The sequence below is a fragment of the Ceratotherium simum genome, chromosome 26 (assembly GCF_057802395.1).
Source record: "Ceratotherium simum simum isolate JZ-2026a chromosome 26, ASM5780239v1, whole genome shotgun sequence".
NCBI lineage: Eukaryota > Metazoa > Chordata > Mammalia > Perissodactyla > Rhinocerotidae > Ceratotherium > Ceratotherium simum.
In genome coordinates, this window is record NC_141925.1 from 17,440,768 (window position 1) to 17,464,779 (window position 24,012).

The 24,012-nt window shown below is 38.4% G+C and overlaps 1 protein-coding gene across 1 annotated transcript; it reads right to left on the reverse strand.

The window, feature by feature from the left end:
• Positions 1 to 13: 13 nt before the first annotated feature.
• UQCRC2 (ubiquinol-cytochrome c reductase core protein 2) lies at positions 14 to 24,012 on the reverse strand. Its single transcript, XM_004442959.3, has 14 exons — positions 23,884 to 24,012; positions 20,765 to 20,848; positions 20,517 to 20,666; positions 18,939 to 19,003; positions 17,463 to 17,519; positions 17,095 to 17,219; positions 14,586 to 14,683; positions 11,597 to 11,654; positions 9,138 to 9,233; positions 8,623 to 8,822; positions 6,488 to 6,568; positions 4,339 to 4,415; positions 1,642 to 1,795; positions 14 to 282 (listed from the first exon to the last, which is right to left on the reverse strand). Exons 1-14 carry the CDS (start codon positions 23,914 to 23,916, stop codon positions 199 to 201), a joined length of 1,362 nt encoding a protein of 453 aa, XP_004443016.2. The 5' UTR covers positions 23,917 to 24,012; the 3' UTR covers positions 14 to 198.

Here is a 24,012-nt window from a genome sequence, read left to right on the forward strand (position 1 = left end):
AAATGCAAAAAAACCCATTTAAACAGAATGTTTTATTGACTTTAGGTCAGCTGGGAACAATTACCTGCATTTATGCTTTAAGATATTTCACCTCCTTAAAAAAAAAGATAAATACTATATTCGAGACTTGACTCTCATATGTTTGCTGCTCTGGGTTGAGAAAATGTTCAGCTCTGTCCTGCAATGTGTGTTTCAGTATTACAACTCATCAACGAAAGGCGTATGCCCCAAATTTCCACTTGCTGCCATTGACTTCTGACCAGAAACAAACTTCTTTGCAGCCTTTAAGTAAACAAACAAAAAAAGACAGAAAGTTAACAGAAATAGGGACTTGTATTATCAAGTAGATAAACTTATTTATTCTGTTATTTCAAGTGTTTATGGGTAGGACATTCCAAGCCAGCAATTCTATAACAGCCTCTTATGAAAACTACAGGAGAGGGCTGGTGCATTATTTTAGTTTGTCACAATGTAGAAGGAAAAGCTCAGCTGTTCCTCTGAATGGCCCATCATATAGTGTGACTGAGCAAGCGTGGTACTCTAGATATGAGGGTAGCTGTTAAAAAGGGGGATAAGGAAAACTTTACTAACACTACAAAATAGGACAGAGTCAGCCTTGGGCAGGGCTGTACTTTCCTGTTTCTGTATTACAACGGAAAATAGTCTGAGTCAATAAAAATACATTGACTGTTAACTTGAAAGTCAAACTTTATATCCTAGTATTCTTTATGCCACTACTTCAAATTCAAAGGCTGGTTGTTTAGGTTAAGTGTAATACCATGAATAGCAGCCCCACATTATCTCAGGGCAACTTTTTTAAATGGAGAGATGGCGGTGGAGGCACCTGGGCTGGGACTCACGTGATAGTATATAAGATGAGGACAGCCATTTGGAAGAGTATATAACGATAAACTTAGGGGTCCAAGTGAAATCAAATCAGGGTTACTATCTTAAAACAGCCTGTCTCTTTTTTCTATCCCCATTGTCCCTATACAAGGTAGACCTGTTGGTGAGAAGATTATTGAAACTTCTGCAATGGAAGGGGAGTTGGCCTTTTAATATAGGAAGGACTGGAAAAACCTACTGATTTTGGATTTATTCTGTAGTTCTGTACTTGTCAGGCATAGTAGGGAATACAAACAGGTATAAGACAGTCTTTGCCCTCAAAACAACTCAATCTCATAGGGAACAATAATGTATGTGAAAAAAATAATATAGTAAGAGTGGGAGAATGTCTTAGGCTGAGAAGACCAAAGAAAATCTGGAAATGCTGGATCGTGAAGGATTGGCAGAATAGAGAATTTATTTCCTGGGAGTGAGGAGGAAAAATACCAAACTCGACTATGAGGTTGAATCATATGAAACTGCCAATAGTCGACTCCTCTTGACCTTTAAGAATTTAAAATGATTTAACCTAATGGTAATTGAGTTGCATAAGGAAGACACATATACTCTGAGTTGACAAGGAAGCTATTTGCAGATGTGATGGTAACGAGCCCTCCTGCCTCCACACCAGCTAGAGAGGCACCAAACAGCATGAGAATAACATTTACAGCCCTAGGGAGCTTACACATTCCTTCTGAAATTGGATCATTAAAGTCAAGTTATTTAATGTTAAATCATAAATTTTCATTTGCTTACATTTATGACATCAGCATCAGCTACTGAGTCAATCTGCTGAAGGACTGTGGATGGCGGCGTGTACGAACCAGCAGCTAGAGCCTGGGACCCAACTTCATCCAGGAAACCCTCGGAAGACTCCACTGACATTAGGTACCCAGCTTTCAGCTTGTTCCTGTCCAATAAAAGGTGTGTAACCAGGAAGCCACTTTTACAGAGCAAGGCAACTTTAAAGTATATTCCCAAACTCTTAAACACGTTTTGGTAAATTAACAGTTCTGAAACCTTACAGTGCTAAAGGCCTCCATTCTGTTTTTTCAGTTCACCAACTATTTTATTATTTACATTGTCATTTAGAAAGCTGTCAGTACAAGATTATACTGAAAACCCAACAGATTGCCTTTTGATTTGGAACTGGAACTTAGATCTAGTTACGACTATTTTAATGTGAAGTTTTGATTAGTGACTCTTGCCTCCTGATACTTTTTTTGGTGATAATTTTAGGCATTTCTATTAAAGAAAAATACCTATGTGGGCTCTTTTTTTTTTGTTAAATATTTTTTTTTTGTGTGAGGAAGATCAGCCCTGAACTAACATCTGATGCCAATCCTTTTTTTTTTTTCTGAGGAAGACTGGCCCTGAGCTAACATCTGGGCCCATCTTCCTCTACTTTATATGGGATGCCGCTATAGCATGGCTCCACAAACAGTGTGTCGGTGTGCGCCCGGGATCTGAACCGCGAACCCTGGGCTGCCACAGCAGAGCACAAGACTTAACTGCTTGCGCCACCGAGCCAGCCCCCTATGTGGGCTCTTAAGGCACTGTCCATAATGCACTAAGTTCACAACTTAGCAGAATGTTGTGTGCTGATTCTGTATCTCCCCCACCCTGCCACCCCCCAGCCCCATTCCTATGCTGGGATTTGTCTCATTGAGTGAGGGTAGGGCTGGATGGAGAAGGCAGGCAGGCAAGGACAGTATAAGTCTTATAAGTCCCAGTAGCTTAAATATGGGCACAAAAGCATCAATTTGAAATAAAACAAAATCCACTTCATAATTCTCCCAGAAAGAAACTGGTGTTCAGTAAGGCACTTGAGTTATTTAACTCTCAAATAAACTATCCTCCTTTGGCACTCTGTAGCAAGACTTCCATTTAAACATAATTACAATTTAACGCAGCAATTTTACCACATTGTCAGTTTAATTAAAAAAAGATTTTACCCTGCAATAAACTTGACCAAGAGATTATTAGTTTGTCTCTTCAGGAATGACACCTCATTTTCTCTTTCACTATAGGAAGACTAAGAAAAAGTACCTTACAAGAAAAAGTATCAACTCCATCAAAATGGCAGAAAACAAACATATCTTGACATTAATAACCGAAATTCCATTTTCTACATGTTGCTGTACCTTATAAAAACTGTGCTATACTTATTAAGAAAATACATTTTCTTAAATAAATTAGATTTGAAATAGATTTTTCTTCAATAAATCCAGTGTTTCATTTTATTCTCATCATGTTTTCTTTCTGGTGCAATCATACAGAACTGTATCCTATCAATCCTTGGTCCCATGTATACAATATTTAATAAACTGTGTTGCACTTATGCAAGAGATGAAATTTTTTAGTGTGTTCAGTATAACAAAAGTAATAATACGAGAAATGACTAAAAGGTTGTTCCCTCCTGGGTTGTAATTCACCATCATACTGTCCTTGTAGCAACACTAAAAGATCTTGAAGACCAGCTGAGGTTCAGGATTCATACTTTGAATTGTCCTAACTGGATAATCCAGAGTCAAACTTAAATGTTTTAAGCTGCTGTATGAAAACGCAAGTTATTTCCAACTCTGTCCAAAGTCTGTCTCTTTCACTAAGAGAAACTCCCAGAACTACTGAGTTGGAGGTATTGTTAGCATTTCCAATCAGGACAGTGGTAATGTAAAAATCACCAAATAGGAAACAAGTATTTCAGTCTTTTAATCAGATATCTTTTTTTTTGTCTATTAAATCAGTAAAGAATAAAAAAAAAGAAATTGCCAATGGTTGCAGCAGAACAGGCACTCTTCTATACTGGTGGTGTGGTTATAAACTGGTACAACCTTTTTATATTTTGATTCAAAATATAAAAATAAAAATATTATATAAACACACACATATATTTTAACACAGAGTCTTTCATTATAATGTTTCTAACTCTTGACCCCGTTGGGAATCTATGCCAAGAAAGTAATACAAAATAGAAAAATGTTTTAAGTCCAAAGATATCCTTTATAGTTTATAATTTTCAACTGAAGAAAATGTCCAAAAAATAAATTTTGATACAATATTGTTTATGACAAATTTTTAGTAATCTGAATAAATGGGAACATCATTATAATGTTAAAAGAGAAATCACTGGTAGGGAATGAAAGATCATTTTTGTCTTTTTTTTGTATTTGTAATTGTCAAATTTCTACAACAAAAATGCTATTAAATAGGATGTAGGTATATATACAATATTAATAATGTTTAAAAATGCATAAAAATGGTCAAGAAAATAAGCAAAATGTTAACAGTTATATCTCTAGGTGATAGGATATGGGTGAGTTTCCCTTTCCTTTTGAATACTTTTCTGGACCTTTCAATCCTTTTATGCATATATCACAATATTGTTTTAACTAGAAAAAATACAAGTTTCAAATAATTAAAACATGAAACACAGTTACTACTGAAACTTACTTGGCAGCCTGGACATCCGTATTGGAAAGGTTTCCTTGAGCAATTGCTTTTACTTGGTTATAGGCAGCCTTGATAACCTAGGATAGACAAGTAAAAGCTGGTCACCCTTGATCAGTGCCAGAGTCTCCCGCAGCAATCAGATACTCCTCTATTGAGGCAAAAACACAAGATGCAAGGTTGGTTGCAGAGAAACAGCATAGTGTCCATTTGGAATTCTTAAGTCACTATGTGTTCCTTATTTTTCCAGTGTTCCATAACGTAGTTTGTATAACTTATAGTATCCAAGTAGCCAAGCTTCTTCCAAAAGTAAAGTGGCAGAGGGCAGAGGATGGCAGTAGGGTTTAGGAAGAGCAAACACAGGGATTTATAATCACTTATAAAGAATAATCACCTCTAAAACTTCCCCAGACCCTCAAAGTATCATGCAATTAATACTGCTTACTGTTCATTAAGAAGAAAGTAGTAATCCATACACAACCAATTTGTAAAGCTTGTCCATACTTGGGATGCCAGAGTCAAGAAGGAATCAAATTCCAGTGATGTGTGTGGGTGCTTAGTAAATATTTGTTGAATAAATAAACTAATAAACCTGGGCTACGATTTTCTCCATCCCAACTTGGGCAGCACTCTGGGTCTGCTACTTACTGTTCCTCCTAATCACGTACATTCTAAGGACTTTCATTTCCCCTCCACTTTAGCTACCATTTCCATAGCCACACCCCAGACTTGGACATAACCTAAATTTGCCCTACCTCTGAAATCCTCAATTCGAAGACCCCTGGCCTAAGTCTTTACTCACGCTATCCCTATTCTTCCACTTGATCAAGATCTCTAGTTCCTTGATTTGTTCACTTTCTCTCACTCTGTCAGGTCCTTCTGGCTTCACTTCTCTATCCAGCCTAGATCCGTGAATCTTCTCTTCAATCACTCTTGCCAGTGTTCCCAACTCCCTGCCATCTCCTCATACTTCTGACCTGCCTAGTTTTCAGGATTCCAACCTGGGATCAACACTACTACTTGCCTCGTCCATTTCTCCATTAGGCTAGTGAGTACTATTGAAGAAAAACTACAAAACAGACCTGGCTGTACTATGAATTTGTGGTCACATCTCAAGGAGACATCTACACTGCTGCTGATGCCCATTCTGTGTGTTTCTAGTCATTAATTTGTCCCAAACCTCATTACTTTCTTTAAACTCTCCTTCCTTCTCCTACTCTCCAATCATGACTTAGCCTCCTACTTCACCAGAGATATGCTTCCTCATCTTCCCAACATCGTCTTCTCCCAACATCTGCCTTTGTGTCCAAGGCTCATGTCCACTTGTACTCTGGATCCCACTTGCTCTTGCTTTTTTAGACTTGATCCATTTATAATTTCTTATCTCCTGTATCTGCTCCAATCTTTCTTTCCTTTCAGTATGAATGTCTCTTCCAACTTAATTTCTCAGTGCAAACTCTCCTAAAATGACCACTCACCTCCCTGCAAGTCTAAGATCCACTTGCCTATACCAACCTCATACTTCCTTCTTCTCATTCATTCCTTAAACTATGAATTTTAGCTCATTTCCTATAATCTGGTGAAAACTGATAATATCACCAATGATGTCCTAGTTAGCTAAAACTACCAGACCTCTCTGTGGTAACTAAAGTGATGTTAATCCAGAGTAGGTCAAAATGGTGCTAATCATTCTCTCTTTCCTGGACTCCAAATACACCAGTTTCTCTTCTTTGTCTTCCTGTTTTATTGGCCATTTTCCTGAATCACTTGGTAGTGTTTCCCAGAACCGAAGCTTCAGTTTTCTTCTCCTACAATCTTTCATACATGACCCTGACTTCACACAATCTCTATATTGAGGACTCCTAAATATACATCTTGGCCTTGACCTTGCCTGAGTTCTCAATTTAGATGTCCTAGAGACAACTCAATGCCACTTGTCCAAACAGAACCAAAATACCAAGGAGGCATTTCCTCCTTCTTTCCTGGAAGCATTAGTATACATTTTTAAGTTTCCTTCACAGCAGATACACTCTAATGATATTATACTATACAAAGCTCTGATAAGTCACGGCATTCAAATGTTCCATATTTTAACTAAAAACATGCTAATGGGGGAAAAAAAATTGTGAGAGTTGGTGAGTTTGCAACTTACATCTCCAGCAGCTGCAGCCTGTGATATAGTGTAAAATCCAAAGAGTCCAGAATCTGAGTAACTGGCATTAAAAGCAGAAACCTGAAATATAAGGAAACTTCCTTGTATGTCATTCTATCAGGTAAAATGGCACAATTTCCCTAAAGTTGTCTAGACAAAACTTGGACCTTCACAGTATAAGCAAAATAGATTAATTAATATTTCATTTAACCAGTTCTGTCAAGGACTGAAGTGTTTTATATACAGGTTACCTCTTTCAGAACTATAATGGTTTTAATGTTCTTCATTTAAATCTTCATTGCTCACTCTCCTATTTGCTGGGAATTTTCTAACCTTCTTTTCATGATTAAAGGTTAATGCAAGCATTAATCTGTGAACATTATTATTATAGATACAGTATGGCTGAGCAGTATGGATCATGGACTTCTGGCATTAGACAAAGCTGCTTTCTTCCCTTTGCTGTTGGTGGTGACTTCTTTTTTTACCAATTTGCTTTTACTTCTATAGACTAAGTCAAAGGATTAGGGAAAAATTTCTGCTTAGTGGCTGTTATTCAGATGTCCAAGGTAGCAAGAAGTTTAGCCTCTGGATAACAGGGGTATTGTCTGTAATCTGAGCAGAGTGTTAAGCTCCTAAGGTGAATGTGACTGCCTCCTATAGTGTTTCTCCATGTTTATGTGCACCATTTACATAAGGATCACCTGATTCATTATTAAAAATACAGACTTGCAGGTTCCTGCAACAGATTTACTCACTCAGATCCCTGTAGAGGCAGTCTGAGAACTCACATTTTTAACTAGTATTCCAGGTGATTCTTATGCACATTAAAATTTGAGAACCAATGGTTCAGCCCACATAAAGCATAAGAAGAAATGCATTCTAATTACTTGAAGTTTAATTACAATTCTGAGACTATTCTATTCATACTCCAAATTTCTGGCTAAATTCTTAAGTAGGAATTTCTATTATGTCATTGGATTAAACTCTAGCCACCCAAAAGCATCATTAAAATTCAACGGTGAAGAGTAAACCATGAAGAAAACAGAGCAGACCATGAACCAAGACAAAGAAAATCTGAAGGAAATTTAAAAAGCAGCAGCTAAATTTAATTTAGGCCTAATTTAAGATAATGGTTTTCAAACTGTGCTCCAGGGAGCCCTAAGGCTCTGTACAGAGGATTCCAAGGGTTTCACTGTCAAGTAAGCCTTCAAAACATCTTTAAAAGTGAAAACTCTATGTTGGGCAGTGCAGTTGGGAAACTGTATGTAAAACTAAAACCTCCTCTACTAAAAAAAAAAGCTTGAAAACTACCACTCAGGTATTAAACAGAGGAACAAAAAGAGAAGAAGGTTGATTTTATTTCCCACTGTTAAGTGTCAAATGGCCAAAGACTTAGTGAAGCATAAACCTACCTGTGCCATGTACTGTTGCTGAAATTATGAACAATACTTAATCCTACAATTTAGTACACTTGTTACCTTAAGACATATCATTGAAGGTCACATAGGGTATTACATTGGGCAAACAATGGTCACTGATAAAATAATACTTTGTTGGTTGACATTTTACATTCTCTTGATTTGAACATTATTTTGAAAGCTTTAGCACTTTCCTCACTGTCACAAAAAAGCGTCTTCTAAAGAAACACCGACTTTCTGGTACAATTAAATGACACTGTTTTTTAACTTATCTCAAGCTGGACGGGTGGGTCTGTGAACAGTTTCTGGGTGTGTATCTTATACACTTGGTTGGAAAACATAAAGAGCGGTGAAATTCGGGAAGTAGCCACAAGAACAGAAGGGGACAGAAGAAAATCTGGCAAAAAAGACTAATTAGAATCTAGGGGAATGTTTAATATCAAAAACTTTATTCTAAAGGGAACTGAAGTGTGAATTTCTGACTTTTTAAGTTCCGTTCTTTTTATATTAGAATAACTGAAAAGACAGTAAGTTTTTGATAGATCCACTAAGGTACTAAAATCAAGCCTAGCCGTCTCTTCAATTTTACAATGACTTTCTTCGTGTTCATTTTAAGTTTTAAGAGCAGACTAACATTAAGAGCAGATTATTAGGACAACATCATCAACACCGAGCCTCTGAAAACAAAAAGCAGTGATATCAATTGCTCAGACTCACATCAAACGGCTGGTGAGTTCCCTTGGCAACAGCCTGGTATAGAGAGTTGGTGGCATTGCTGCCCCTCTTGACATGTGGTCCAGCACCGAGGACATGCTGGAGAACACTAAATGCATTTGCTTCTGCACTTCCTATGGCAGCACTTTCTGCTACAAGAGCAGCATGGACGAGACTGTCTCCATTCTGTTCTCGAATTTCACCTGGGGCCATGTAAGGAGAGAGTGAAGAAGAAAGTGGCTTGGTCACTACTGGTTTTATTCTTCAGTATTCTCTACAACACAGTATTAACCCAATAAGATTAAGCTTTCCTGTGGCTAGTGCTCTTCCCTGCCCTTCCCCTAACACACACACAAAACATGTTTACTACACAATACCCAAGCAATCTAATTCTTTCCTTCCACTTTGAGACTGTTTGGTAGTAAATAATCAGGCCTATTCTACTCCACTACGCTGTTGGGCGGGGGAAGGGGGGGCACCCTTCTGATAAATTAACCCTAATAGAACAAAATGCTTACCTCCACGGTATCTGGCCTTTGCACCAGATAAACCAAGCCCACCCCTCATGTTGAGAAACTGTTCAGCAACTTGCTTTAGAACAGGATGACTCACACCTATTTCAACAGAAACAAAAGCAAGCTAGAACCAGAATTTCTAAAACACAATTGTGAAACATTTACTATTTTAAAATAATACATGATTACACAATTTAAATATTATAGAATTAAACCATAAAGAAAACAGTCCCCCCCATAGTACCACTCTCCCAGAGATATCAATTTACAGTTTACTATATTCTCATCTAAAACATTTTTCTATGCCTATATTATTATCCTCATTTTCTTTTCTTCATTTTTAAATGGTGTTATTCTATTGATTTTATTTCTAACTTGTCTTTTGTAATTTACATCTAACTAAGTGGTCTACATCAAACATTTAATGGTTATAGAGAATTCCATTATGTGGATATACCATCATTTATTTAATCCTTTCTTGATGGACATTAGCATGTTTCCAATAGTTGGCTATTAAAACGATATTGCATTGTGCATCAAAGGACATTTTCAAGAGCGTGAAAAGACAACTCACCGAATGGAAAAAAATACTTGCAAATCATGTTTTGATAAGGGTTTCGTATCCAGAATATATAAAGAACTCTTACAACTCAACAATAAAAAAACAAACAACCCAATTCAAAAATGGGCAAAGGACTTGAATAGACATTTCTTCAAAGAAGATATACAAACAGCCAAAAAGCACAAAAAAGATGCTCAACGTCAGTAGTCATTAGGGAAATGTGAATCAAAATCACGAGATACCACTTTATACACACTAGTATGGCTATAATCAACAAGACAGAGAATAACAAGTGTTGATGAGGATGTGGAGAAATTGGAACCCTTAAGTGCTGTTAGTGGGAATGTAAAATGGTGCAACTGCTTTGAAAAACAGTTTGGCAGTTCCTGAAATGGTTACACAGAGAGTTACCATATGTCCTGGCAATTCTACTCCTAGGTATATATTCAAAAGAATTAAAAACAGGTGTTCTAACAAAAATTTACACCTGAATGTTTATATTCACAACAGCCAAAAGGTGGAAACAACCCAAATGTCCAACTGATGAATGGATAAACAAAATGCGTAACAGAATATTTTTCAGCCAGAAAATGGACTGGAACATTGGTACATGCTACAATATGGATGGACTTTGAAAACATTATGCTAAGTGAAAGAAGCCAGTTACAAAAGGCTACATGTTGTATAATTACATTTATATGAAATGTCCAGAACTGTCAACTCTATAATAGAGACAGAAAGTAGATTACTAGTTGCCAGAGGCCAGGAGGAGGTGGAGTGGCGAGTGACTGCTAATGAGTATGGGGTTTCTTTTGGGGATGATGAAAATGTTCTGAAATCAGATAGTGGTGAAAGTTGCACAACTCTCTGAATATACTAAAATCCATGGAACTGTACACTTTATAATTTTATTTTATTTATTTTCCCCCCAAAGCCCCAGTAGATAGTTGTATGTCATAGCTACACATCCTTCTAGTTGCTGCATGTGGGACACGGCCCCAGCATGGCTGGAGAAGCGGTGCATCAGTGCGCGCCCGGGATCCGAACCCGGGCCGCCAGCAGCAGAGTGCGCGCACTTAACCGCTAAGCCACGGGGCCGGCCCAAAAGTGTACACTTTAAAAGGGTGAATTTTATGGTATGTGAATAAATATTTCAGTTAAGCTGTTATTTACCAAACAAATGAACAAAAAAAAACCAATGTCGCAAATGATATTCTCATGCATTTTGTGAACTTCACTAAGTGTTTCTGTAGGATAAATTCTTAAAAGCAAAATTGCTAGGTCTCAGATGATAAACATTTAGAATTTTAATATATTCAAATAGACTTCCAAAAATGTTGTGCCAGTTTACACTCCACCAACAATTTTTGAGAGTGTCTAGTGCTCCATACCCTGGTTAATACTGGGCAGTGTCAATCTTTTAATTTGTGCCAATCTCACAGATTAAAATTTTCTTAATTTTTAGTGAGGCTAACTATCTTTTACAATGATAATTGGCTACACACACACACACACACACACACGCACGCGCACACACATACACCTTCACCGTGAATTATTTGTTCATGCCCGTTGCCTATTTTTCTATTAAACTGTCCTTCTTTTTTTTTTTTAAAACAAAAACTTGTAAAAGCTCTTTGCTTAGAGAAATTTACCCTTTGTCATAGGTTTTGCAAATACTGTAATGAATTTACAGCCAGTAGTTTACAAAGTTAAAAATTGGATTCTACTTTCCAAGGGAAAAAAAACACTAGCAATTAAAATCCTATTGCATACTGCCTGTCTGACATAAACAGAGGACTGAGTTCTCAAATTTTGTTCAATCCTATGCTTACATAATTACAGTTTAAAAGACTACTCTCAAGGAAGCAAACTGACATGCAGGCAATTCCCAACTTACCGAGTCCAATCAAAGCCATTCTTGCACTTGTAAAATGGTTCTGAACATAGTAATGTAACTGAGGAAGTTAAAAACATTTATTAGGTTATATTGGTATAAATATATAAAGCTGTAAAAACTTAAAACTTCAGTTCAGCAGAAAATAAATACTCAGGCTTAAAAGCTGCTATAATGACCTATAAGGGACTACCTAGTGCTGAATTACACAGAGATTTTATTTTTAATACTATTGCTTAAAAGAACTAGAACTTAATGTGGTGATGGTTACATAACTCCGTGAATAGAATGAAAACTACTGAATTGTGCACTTTAATAGGTGAAGTGTATTGTAAGTGAATTACATCTCAATAAAGCTGTTATTGGAAAAAGGAATGAAAAAATTAGAGCACACACTGGCTTGAACTTGAAAAAAAATGGGACTAAGTTTATGATTTTTATTACAATGTGATTTAAGGAGTACACTAGGTTTCTTTTGTCTTTATGTAGGTAGCAATAAAGCACTATTAACATTCTATAGTAGGGCTAATAGAATCTTATCACTATACCCCTCTCGCCCATCTTTGAAGGTTTTCTTGTCATGAAGTTACTGTCTATACCAGGGTTTCCAACCTGGATGATTATAGAATTACCTGGCGAGCTTAAGAAACAGAAACGAACAGTGTTACTCTCTCCCCATCCCTGCCCCATTCCCGGACCCATTCTATAGACTGAAATAGTAGAATTCAATGTGGAATCTTGGAATCCTTATTTAAAACCTCAACAGGAGCACTACTGCTCCCAAGGGAGTGAAAATTGATTCTTGGCAGTAAGAAAAAAATCTTATTCCTATATAGAGAGTACAAATATACATACAGTACATAAAGAGATATACAGTGTATCTGTGGTACTAAAAATTCATTGGGGAGGGTAGGAAAAATTGGCTCAAAAGGCTCCTTGGGAACGGATCATAATGTTGAGAATCACTAGGCTCTGGTAATGAGACTGAATTTTTAATTAAGTTATCAGAATTTGCGTTCTAAAATGAATGATGTCTACATCTATGGAGTCACCTTGGAAAGTCATATTCTTTTTTTTTCTATTGAGGTTTTTCTACTGAATGCTGCCATTGCGCAAAAGAATGCACCAATTTCTTTAGAATTTCCTTTAGCCTAGGTACACATTTAAAAAATGCTAATAATTTTGAGATAACCATGGTTAACATCTTGGTATTTGTCTATGATACACACACACCTTAATTTTAAAAAATGGAACCCTCTGGTATATCCCATTCATAAATTGCCTTTTCTTCACTTGACAATATGCTATGGAATTTTTCCATATCAATTAATATTTTTGAATGGTTAAATAGTTCTCCATTCTATGGATATTTAAAATAAGATATTTAACTAGTCCCCTAATGTTGGATATTTAACTTGTTTCTAATTTTTCACAATTATAAACAACGCCACAATAGACATCCTTGTAGATAAATGTTTTCCTACGTGCATTTTTTTAGCTACCTCAATAATATATCTTCACGATGGTGAATTTGATTTCTGAAAAACTTCAAAACTCATTAGAGGCCAGTCTTACAAAAAATGTAGGCTGTTCAAGTTGGATGATACCAGTTATAATTTTTTTAAAAAGTGCCATATGAATGATAGGCATTAAATTATTGATTGATAAGTGGATAGTTTTCCTAACCAGGAGATAAGTAAAAAGAAGGAAGGGATATACAGTTCAGTTTTCCATAGTGGCTAACCAGAAATGAAATGAGAATAAAAACCTTAATTTTTGAGTAATACAGAGTCACGCTCCACGTAACGATGTTTCGGTCAATGACAGACCACATATCCGACGGTGGTCCCATAAGATTAATGCCCTATAGCCTAGGTGTGTAGTAGACTATACCATCTAGGTTTGTGAAAGTACATTCTATGATGTTTGCACAATGGTGAAACTGCCTACGACGCATTTCTGAGAACGCATCCCCATCAGTAAGCAATGTGTGACTGTATACTTTGAAAGTGTTGCTAATTCCCAATTTTTCTCCTAACATCTTTTGCTAAATTTTTTTTGGGGGGAGGGGGTGGATGGTAGGAGTAAGAAATTAACATTATATACACATATCTACACTTGCAGATTTAACACTTAATATTTCACATTTTGGGAACAAAGTTCTATGATATACCTATGGCTGAGACACATGACAAATTTGTACTGCCAGCAAAGTGAGGCTGGTGTGCTGGAGAAGGTGAATGAGCTAGTGAGCAGGCTGATGATGGAATGGGAGGTAAGGAAGCAGGGTTCATTCCTACCTACATATTCAGAGGGGTTAAAGGAAGACTTTTAGTCCCAAGATTATGATATTTAAACATTTAAATACTGTTTAAAAAAGAAATCACAGAAAAGGGTCTAGAAGAAAATATATCTAGGTATTAACATCGAGTGCCGTTACGTGTGCGAGATATTTCTTTTCCTTCATTTTGCTTGTCTTTGTTTTCTGAATTTTCTGTAAACATGTCCATTTTGTAATAAAAACGTTTTTTAGTTAAAAGATACACAAAAATTGTTCAAATAGAATTTTAGTTAAAAAACAAGCTGATGAAAAAAAGCAAGTGACTTTCTTAAATTAAAAGATAAAAAGAGGGGCTGGCCCAGTGGCACAGTGGTTAAGTTTGCATGCTCCGCTTTGGTGGCCTGGGGTTCGCGGGTTTGGATCCCAGGCACGGATCTACGCACCGCTTATCAAGCCATGCTCTGGTAGGCGTCCCACATATAAAGTAGAGGAAGATGGGTACGGATGTTAGCCCAGGGCCAATCTTCCTCAGCAAAAAGAGGAGGATTGGCAACAGATGTTAGCTCAAGGCTAATCTTCCTCACAAAGAAAAATTAGATTAAAAAAAAAAAGATAAAAAGGAAAATTAGAAAACAAATCTGAAATGGTAGATGAACATTCAATTCAATGTGAAAAGAAGCACATTTTAAAACGTAATGTGTTTTACAGTACCTCATCTGGTGTCACTTTTCCAATCCTATAGTCAGGACAATACAAAGAATTAGCCAAGGCATTTCGGTAAGCTGCAGCATGCAAATTTTCAATGACATCTGTAAAATATGTAAAGAAGCAGTTACAGAAAGGTAAATAAAGATAACAACATTTTTAGAACCTAGAAAGCAACTAGACGATAAAACTTTGGTCATCTTATGGCATTTGAGTATTAAGAGGACTTGAAATTTGTTATCATTTAACATCTAGCAACTTTTTTTTTTTTATAATTTTATTTATTTATTTATTTTACCCCAAAGCCCCAGTAGATAGTTGTATGTCATAGCTGCACATCCTTCTAGCTGTTGTATGTGGGACGCAGCCTCAGCATGGCCGGAGAAGTGGTGCGACAGTGCGCGCCCGGGATCCGAACCCGGGCCGCCAGCAACGGAGCGCGCCCACTTAACCGATAAGCCACGGGGCTGGTTCTAACCTCTAGCAACTTTTAAAATTCTGCCAGTCAAATGTGCCAAGAAAAATAAGAAATTATATGATAGCAGCTTCTACATGCCAGAGTCCGCCTAAATGCTTCTCTAACTTTCATCTACCTGGTATCACCTGGAAAGTCGAATGGCCTGGGTTTCAGGAAGTCTGAATCTAGTTACAGTTCTGCCACCAACTTGCTATGTGACCTTGGATAAATCATTTAATCTGAATTTTACTTACTTCTAGGTTTCCTCTCTAGGTAACAAGGTAGTTGGCAGGATAAGAGAAAATATGAAAGTCAGTCTTAGGTCATATTACTAGCTTTCAGGGGTCAAATGCTACTGTCAAACTGCACTCCTCACTGGTGCCCTGGCCCTGGCCCTGCTTTCTGGCTTCAGTGCCTTTGCTTGAGGTAAGGCCCATTTCATTATGTGGGCAATCTCCCTACACCAGGCACTGTGCTAGGTGCAGAAATACAGAGTAAGACACTATGCCTGTCCTCAAAATGTTGAGAGGAAAAACTGTGAAATAAAGTATTACGGGTGCGATGTCAGCAGTATATCAGAAGTGTAGCAGGTGCACAAGGGCAGGGCAGTGGGAGTTGGAAAGGAGTTAACAGAAGTCAAATCTGGGATGAATCTCATATAATGAGCAGGTTTCCAAGGTGAATGATATGGGAATGGCATTTTAGGTAGAGGAAACAGACGACGGCATAAAGCACAACAACAGTTTGATTCAAAGGGGAATAGCACCTGGGAGGGGAAGAGGGTAGAGCAAGAAACAAGGGAGGTAGGCTGGGCCAGACCACGATAGTTAATATATATGCTAAGTTGAAGAGTCTGGACTCTATCCCATAGATAACAAGAAGCCTTTAAATGATTTTCACTGGGTTTTCATGTCAGAAGGATAACTATAATGGCAAGGTGAAAGATGGACTAGATGTAAACCTGGAGGCAGACACCAGCCAGGAGACTACAATAATTGTTCAGGCAGAAAGGATGAGGGCTGGAGCCTCACTGCTACCAGTGGGGGAGAAGCCACTTGGGACACGTTAAGTCATCTCTTCCACAATTTTACCATTCTACCTCTTTCTTTGATAGAGTTCCTGAGTAACAAAGATCATACTCATTTGTGACACAACGTAGCACCATGAAATAACATTAGCTAACATGAACCAAGCACTCACTATTTTCCACACTTGACAGGAGACCCCCTCTTGACCGGCCTGCATTCTGAGAGAGCCTGTCCCATGCTGAGCCCCTGCAGCTGTCACCCACTGAGACCTGAGTGATTTACCCGCTCGCTTCTGCTCCTGCCAGAAGTTGTATGACTGCCAAGAGTCAGTGGTGCTTGTTTACAGGTTTGTCTTGCCTGTTGTACTTGTCAGGATTATATAATTAAACATTATATAAACATGAAATATGAATACAAAAAAGTTATTTTTTAAAAATTAAGTTGATCGCTTCGGAAAGACCCAATAAGGGTGAGTTGGCTAAATAGTAATAGCAGCAATACATAACAATAAACAATAATAGCAGCAGCAGCAAGAATAAACTGCAGCTGGATTTGATGTAAGCAAAACAACCATTAAAAAAACACTGGGGGCGGGGGGACCGGCCCAGTGGCGCACGTGCTCCGTGCACCGGCTCGTATCCCGGGTGCACACTGACACACTGCTTGGCAAGCCATGCTGCGGCAGCGTCCCACAGAAAGTGGAGGAAGATGGGCACGGATGTTAGCACAGGGCTGATCTCCTCACAAAACAAAACAAAACAAAACAAAAAAACACTGGGGAAGGAAACAGGAAAAACACCTAGGATTCTATAACCAATTTGCATACTATCAAAGATGAGAAATAACCAACGATATAAATGTTTAGAAACAAAAGAACAATGTATTTAAAAAACTGGACAAATTTTGGAAAAGGCATTTTCAAACCCAAGTAGAAAAAAATTTCAACAGTAATTTTTGCCCTCTATAAATCGATCTTCTCAAAAACCCAGTATCTTAGAAACAACTGAATGTAATCTGAAAATGCACTTACGAGCCTGTGGATTCTGAAAAGCCACAGCTTTGTCAATCCTTAGCTGAGACTGAAGGGCAGCTACCTCCCAACGACGAAATTCTGGTGACGTGGTGACATTGAGCAAGAACTCCATTAGAATATCACTACAGAAGACATCAAGGTAAGAGTTAGGAGTCAAAAATTTAAAATCAACATTCATTCTATGTAACTGTAATGCTCTCAGTATTAAACTTTGGGCCTCGTGGTAAGCACAGTGTTCTAAGCAGTCTGTGAATAATAATCTAAAACCAAAGTCAGAGGTTATAATGCCACGTTAAAAAAGACTAGAACTGAGCCACTTAGTATTTCTTTAAAAGTAGATGTCCTGAACACATGCAGGTACTTACATATCATCCCGCAGGCATTCCACAGTGTAAGCCATATTTTCCCTTGTTGAAGTCACACTGAATCAGAAATAAATTACAGGAATTATCTAAATAGGAAGAATAAGCTTTCATCTATATCTTTGTTAAATTAACCAATTCCTTTGGAAAAAAATATTTTGAAGCATAAAAAAGTATAAATAGTAATATAACAAAAATACACGTTCATCAACAAATTAAAAATTAAAAAATACTTAAAATAAGAAAATGGCAAATAATTCAATCTTAAAAAGAAATCCTGATATATGTTACACATGGATGAACCTTTAAATAAAGACATTATGCTAAATGAAATGTTAGTTACAAAAGGACAAATAGGGTATGATTCCACTTATATGAGGTACCTACAGTAGTCAAAATCATAGAGACAGAACAGAGATAGGAGGTTGCCAGCGGCTGGGGTAAGAGGAGAATGAGGACTTAGTGTTTACCAGGTACAGAGTTTCAGTTGGGGAAGATGAAAACATTCTGGAGATGGATGGTGGTGAGGGCTGCTTAATGCCACTTAATGCTATAGTACTGTAAAAGCAGTAAATTTTATGCTATGTATATTTTACTACAACTTAAAAACTACAACTAAAGTTGAAGATCTCTTTGTATCCTTCCCAGGCTAACTCTCTCACTCTCTCCCACTCTAGAGACAAACATAATCATAAGCATGACATATTACTATTTTGTTTAAAAAAATTATAAATGCCTCATACCTTAAAAAAATCCTGAAACTTGTTTTTCCACAAAACATTTTTAGTCCGCTATGTTGATATATAGATCTAGTTGATTCCTTAACTGCTGTGTAGTAGTCCCATCATATGACTAGATCATACTTTACATACCCATTCCACTAAAGATGGGCATTTAGATTGTTTCCAGTCTTTACAAAGATAAAGAATATCTTTGTGCATGTGGATTAAAAACTGTCAGGTTGTAGGATATGCTCAGTTTCAGTATTACTAGATATTCCTTGATTCTTTTCTAAGTAGTTGTATCAATTTATAGCCCCACCAGCAGTATAAGAGATTCTGCATCTCCCTTACCACTGGCAACACAGGATATATAAAAAACTCTGATGGGTGTGAAATGGTAAAACACTCTTGATTTTAAGTAAAAATTGCTGTTTCTGGCTTCCTCTTCTGGGAATAGCCTGTTCCTATCCTTTGTCCACCAACTTTCTCTTTAGTTGTTTTTTAATTTGTAGTTCTTTATTTTTCCAAATAATCCTCTCCACGTTATGTATGTTACAAATATCTACTCCCAGTTACTTAAATTTTTAAGTCATAGAGACGTTTTACATTTTGATGTAGTCAAATTCAACAGTCTTTTCCTTCTTGTGCCTTGTTTAAGGACTCCTTAACCATCCTGGTAACAGAGAAAAGTTCCCTTATAATTAAATATTTTCTGGTGTTTTCACTATTTATTTCCAATTATTTATTTTTAACAAACCTTAATGTACCACCAACTGCTTCAATTCCACGGGTTATCTTGAAAGATGAAGCTCCTTTTGTAGTCTTGAAAAAGAAAGAACAATTGTTTTTAGTAGATTTTTAATGCTAAGTTTGCCAAACATCACACTATATCAAAATCTAATGCCTAATTGTCATTAGATTCAAAAGGAACTTTACCTAAATAGTGGATCCTTTTTAGCTTAAGAATTATAAAACAAAATTTATCAAAAAGCACAAGTATAGATTTTTACATAAAGTACATTTAGATAAAAATTCTAATATCAAATACAAGTTTACTGGATTCATCAGTCTATTCTGAAAGAGATTTGCATACAGGAAAGACTAATTTTCTTTCATTTTTGGCACTTTCTTTTTTTAAATTTAAAAAAATTTTCAACTTTCTTTTGCCCTAGGACTAACATTCAGATGGACACTAATTGAATGCTTCTCTGTGGTGAATATTCTGAGGTTTTTCATGTTATATTAGGGTCGAATAGTGTCTCCCCAAAATTCATGTCCACCTACAACCTGTGAATGTGACCTTATTTGAAAATAGGGTCTTTGCCGATGTAAGTATTTAAAATGAGGTCATACTGGATTAGAGTGGGCCCTAAATCTAATCTGACTGGAAAAATCCAATAAGAATAAGATTTGGACACAGACACACATAGAGAGGGCAATGTGACAACAGAGGCAGAGATTGAAGTGATGCAGCTGCAAGCCAAGGAATACCAGGGATTGCTGGCAACCACCAGAAGCTAGGAAGAGGCAAGGAAAGATTATTCCTAGAGCCTTTTAAAAGGAGCACGACTCTGAAACCGAGAATGAAGGAGTTAAAATTTTCCCTGGGTTAGGGTGAAACCCTGCCTTGTACCCACAAGGTTAACATGGGAAACAAAGTAACCAAAGTTTCTGAGCTTGCCTTGCAGAACAGCTGATAGGAGAGAGGCTCGCTGACAGCCTCCCCCCACCCCGCCCCTGCAACTAAGCATCACATGCAAGAGCACTGAGAAGCTAAAATGATGGATTCTAAACTTTAGATGTCACAGACTAAAAATCCACTGCATGCAACCCACAGAACCCCCCTAGAATTTGCACACGCGACCCATGAAGAAATAGGAAAGACAGTCATGCCTGTGCAGAGGACTCTTAAAACTACAGCGCTCAAGGCTACATGCTCCTCTACCTAAAACCCCAAATAAAAACCCTTGCTTGTAGCTTTTCAGGGAGTTTGGGATTACAGCGTTAGCTGCCCGTTACTGCTCAGTGCTTTGCAGTAAAATAAAATCCTACTTTCTTCCACTACACCCAGTGTCAGAGATTGGCTCGCTGTGTGACGAGTGAGCGAACCCATTTCAGGTCTGGTAACAAATTTTCTACTGACACCTTGACTTCTGACTTCTAGCTTCTAGAACTGTGAGAGGATAAATTTCTGCTGTTTAAGCCACCCAGTGTGCAGTAATTTGTTATGGCAGCTCCCGGAAACTAATCCAGGGACACTGCTTTTAGTTTTTCTTTTCTGTAGGCCAAGATACCCAAGCATTTCTAAACATATTGAAGTAGCAAAGATGCTTACCAAACTGGACGCAAGACGAAGCAAATGAGAGGTTCCTAAATTGTTGGAGTCCTCGTATCTACTGCCTGCTTTAATGAACAAACCAATTCTTGATACAGGAGCATAGTTTTCCAGAGAAGCAATCACTAAACCATTTGGTAATTTGGTAAACTGTATATAAAATAAAGTAGAGATGTGATTAATGTCTTTATATTACCAAGGACAGTACGGCATGCATAGGTTCCAGGGAGCAACTCAGTGAGACTAACCTCAAGGTCCTGAGGCTGTAGAGGCACTCCTGCAGGGGCAGCTGTGGCTTTAACTTTGGGAGCAACTTTGAGGGAATAAAATCTCTAAACACAAAAAAGACAGGTTATACACATTTCTCACAAAAACAGTACATTGTATCCTAGTGTGCTCAAGCAATAAAAGGTGTCCCCTGGTAAAAGAACTCCAAGGAAGAAGTTAGCTGATTAATTTATTACGGACTTTTTAACCCACCAGTGTACCCAAGCCACTCTTAAACCTCTATTTATTTGTGATTTGTGGAGCCTGAAGGAATACCGAGTTCTACATGCTCATTTTTTTTACCATGTAAAGAATTACTGTATTTTGTTTTACTTTTTAACTCTCATTTTTTTTTCCTTTTTCTTCTTCTTTTTTTTTTTTTTGTGAGGAAGATCAGCCCTGAGCTAACATCTGCCAATCCTCCTCTTTTTGCTGAGGAAGACTGGCCCTGGGCTAACATCCGTGCCCATCTTCCTCCACTTTATGTGGGATGCCGCCACAGCATGGCCTGACAAGCGGTACGTTGGTGCGCACCTGGGATCTGAACCCGGGCCGCCAGCAGCTTAGCACACTCACTTAACCACTACTCCATGGGGCCGGCCCCTAACTCTCTCTTATTAAAGCTTCAAGTGATTCTTTCTAGCTCTAATGCTTTGAAATTTTTTGAAAAATGTGAGATTGCCACATCCATACTCTTTTATAGATGTTAGCATTACTGCTTCCCCTACCTGCCCAAGAGTCTCATCTTTTTAGTCTGTTTTCCAATTGAAATGACTTTATCTCCTTAATCATTTTAGTAATCTTTAAAAAAAACAAAGTATACCAAGGAAAACGTCCTCCAAGCCCCCAGCATTTCCCATAGTATCTTCATTCTCTTGTGTGCTACACCATGACTACAAAACCATGGATTTTATCTTCTCCGACTAAGTCAAATTTATTATATCCTGAGATTAACAATAGCTTCATCCACAGCTGATTCTTGATATATAATATGCAACCACTGGAAGGGTAAAGGGGTCCTCTTAAATGTCGGATAATGGATCCAAAATGCATGACTTTATTCAGTTTTTTGGGGCACACGATATACAATGCCACAGAATTCATTTTGATTATGCCTAAGGTTCATAAGGTTATTAGTTGCAATGTTAAGAGTTAATTAAACTTGGTACTCCCAAGATCAAATGAACATGTTGCTGGAGTTTCCCAAGGACCCCCATCAGAGGCTGCAATGCCCCTACTCTGTGATGTCCAGAAGGGTTGTTTGTTGTGCATTTAGCATCAGTGCTGTACTAAGGTGGTTCCTAGTTTTCATTTGCTGTTAGTACTTTTTTTTTTTTGTGAGGAACTCAGCCCTGTGCTAACATCTGCCAATCCTCCTCTTTTTTTTTTTTTTTTTTTTTTGCTGAGGAAGATTGGCCCTGGGCTAACATCCGTGCCCATCTTCCTCCACTTTATATGGGACGCCGCCACAGCATGGCTTGCCAAGCAGTGCATCAGACGCGCCCGGGATCCGAACCAGCGAACCCCGGGCCGCCGCAGCAGAGCGCGTGCACTTAACCGCTTGCGCCACCGGGCTGGCCCCATTGCTGTTAGTACTTTTAATTATAAATTATAATTAGCTTTGCTTTATCATTATCAATTTCCTTTGCTAGGTGTGGTATAGGTAACCCTACCTGAGATTTTGGATTTTGATTTTCCAAAAAGTAAAATTTAAGCTATGTGGGCATAGCAGTTCATACATGAATAATCCATAGTTCCATTGCCAAGGGAGATCTAGGTGCTTTCCCCTCAAATGTGCCTGAACAGTGACTTTGTTGGTTATGTGCTTCCTATAATCTGTCCCATTCAAATCAGTTGCAAAATCTCAGTAACTATCATACAATTACTAAATTATTTTGTTTTAATAACAAAATATGTATAAATTTGTTCTTATTCAAAGTGTTACAATTATTTTTCTACTGGGAGGTGGGGATGAAGGGAATGGAGGAAATTTGGGGTCTTTTGCCTGTCTAACTGGGTCCCCCTAAAAGAATTATTAATCATTGGTTTGTCTAAGCATGCCAGGAAGGGTAAGACAATCACAGCTTAAATTATGGCCATTTGTGTAATCCACAGTATATCTATTTAAACATAAAGCACAGGTAAACTCCATTTCCTGGTCTTTCGCACCTCCCTCTAGCAGGTTACTAGGTTACCTAGTAACCCAGGTAGTCATGGCATTTTGGGCTGGATAATCGTTTGTTGTGGAGGGCTGTCTTTGTGCACTGAGGATGTTTAGCAGCACCCCTGGCCTCTAGATGCAAGTAGCACCACTCCCCTTCACCTTGTTACAATCAAAAATGTCTCCAGACATTGCCAACCGCCCCCTAGGGGCAAATTGGCCCCGCTGGTTTGTTTAAAAGTGTTTCCCTTCTCCCCTCCTTAATAACCACCACTCCACAGGGATATAACACTGACACTTGAGAAGTTTTCGCCAAATGACAGTTGTTTCATTTGGGCTTGAAGCAGGACCCTTAAACAGCTCTTGAGGGACGACCACGAGCCCCTCCTAAAAGAACTCTCTAACAAGAGACCAGGATATACGGCCCGACACCACAGTAACAATCAAGTTCCAGGCACAGAGTTAAGCGCAATACAGGCATTAGCTCATTTCTTATAATTTTACTCATAAGCCCACTTAACCGTTGGAGAAACTGAAGCTCAGTAATACACCAAGAAGCAGAGGCCGCAGCCGACAGGGTAAGGGTTGGGGGCTAGGTCTACGCCGTCCTCCTGCCCCCAGGTCTCGCAGTCCCCTTCTCCGGCACACGAAGTGCAGCAGTGACCTTCAGAGGTCTCGCCACCGAGTGGCTTCACCTTCACTCTCAAGCCCTCTCCCTCTCTTCAGGTTTCCTGGCGTTAGGTCTCTTCTGCTCATAGCCTGAGCTGGGCCTCCAATGCCCGACCCACCCGGCAAGCTGCTCACTTGGCCCGAAGGGTTCAGCTGAAGGGCAGACAGAAATCCAAGGCCCCGGGACCCCAAACCAGGCACCGCCGGTCCGTATCACCTTGCTAACAAAGTGCTCGCCAACCCTTCCCCAAGCCCGCCGGCTGTGCTCACCGAGAGGGACCCGGCTCTGCTTAGCAGCTTCATGGCTCAATACAGCTCGGACCCGCTCTCACAGCCGGCTGAAAGGAGAGCAAGATGGTGGCCGACGACAGGAGTATCCCAGCTTTCCCCGCGACACTT

What these genes read in the sequence shown, in the direction of transcription:
- UQCRC2 (XM_004442959.3), bottom strand. Translation starts at nt 23,916, where the DNA reads ATGAAGCTGCTAAGCAGAGCCGGGTCCCTCTCG. An exon ending in GCAGAGCCGGGTCCCTCTCG is followed by an intron (nt 20,849 to 23,883) that starts GTGAGCACAGCC and finishes TTTTGTGTTTAG; the next exon opens with AGATTTTATTCCCTCAAAGT. An exon ending in TTTTCAGAATCCACAGGCTC is followed by an intron (nt 14,684 to 17,094) that starts GTAAGTGCATTT and finishes CATATTTTACAG; the next exon opens with ATGTCATTGAAAATTTGCAT.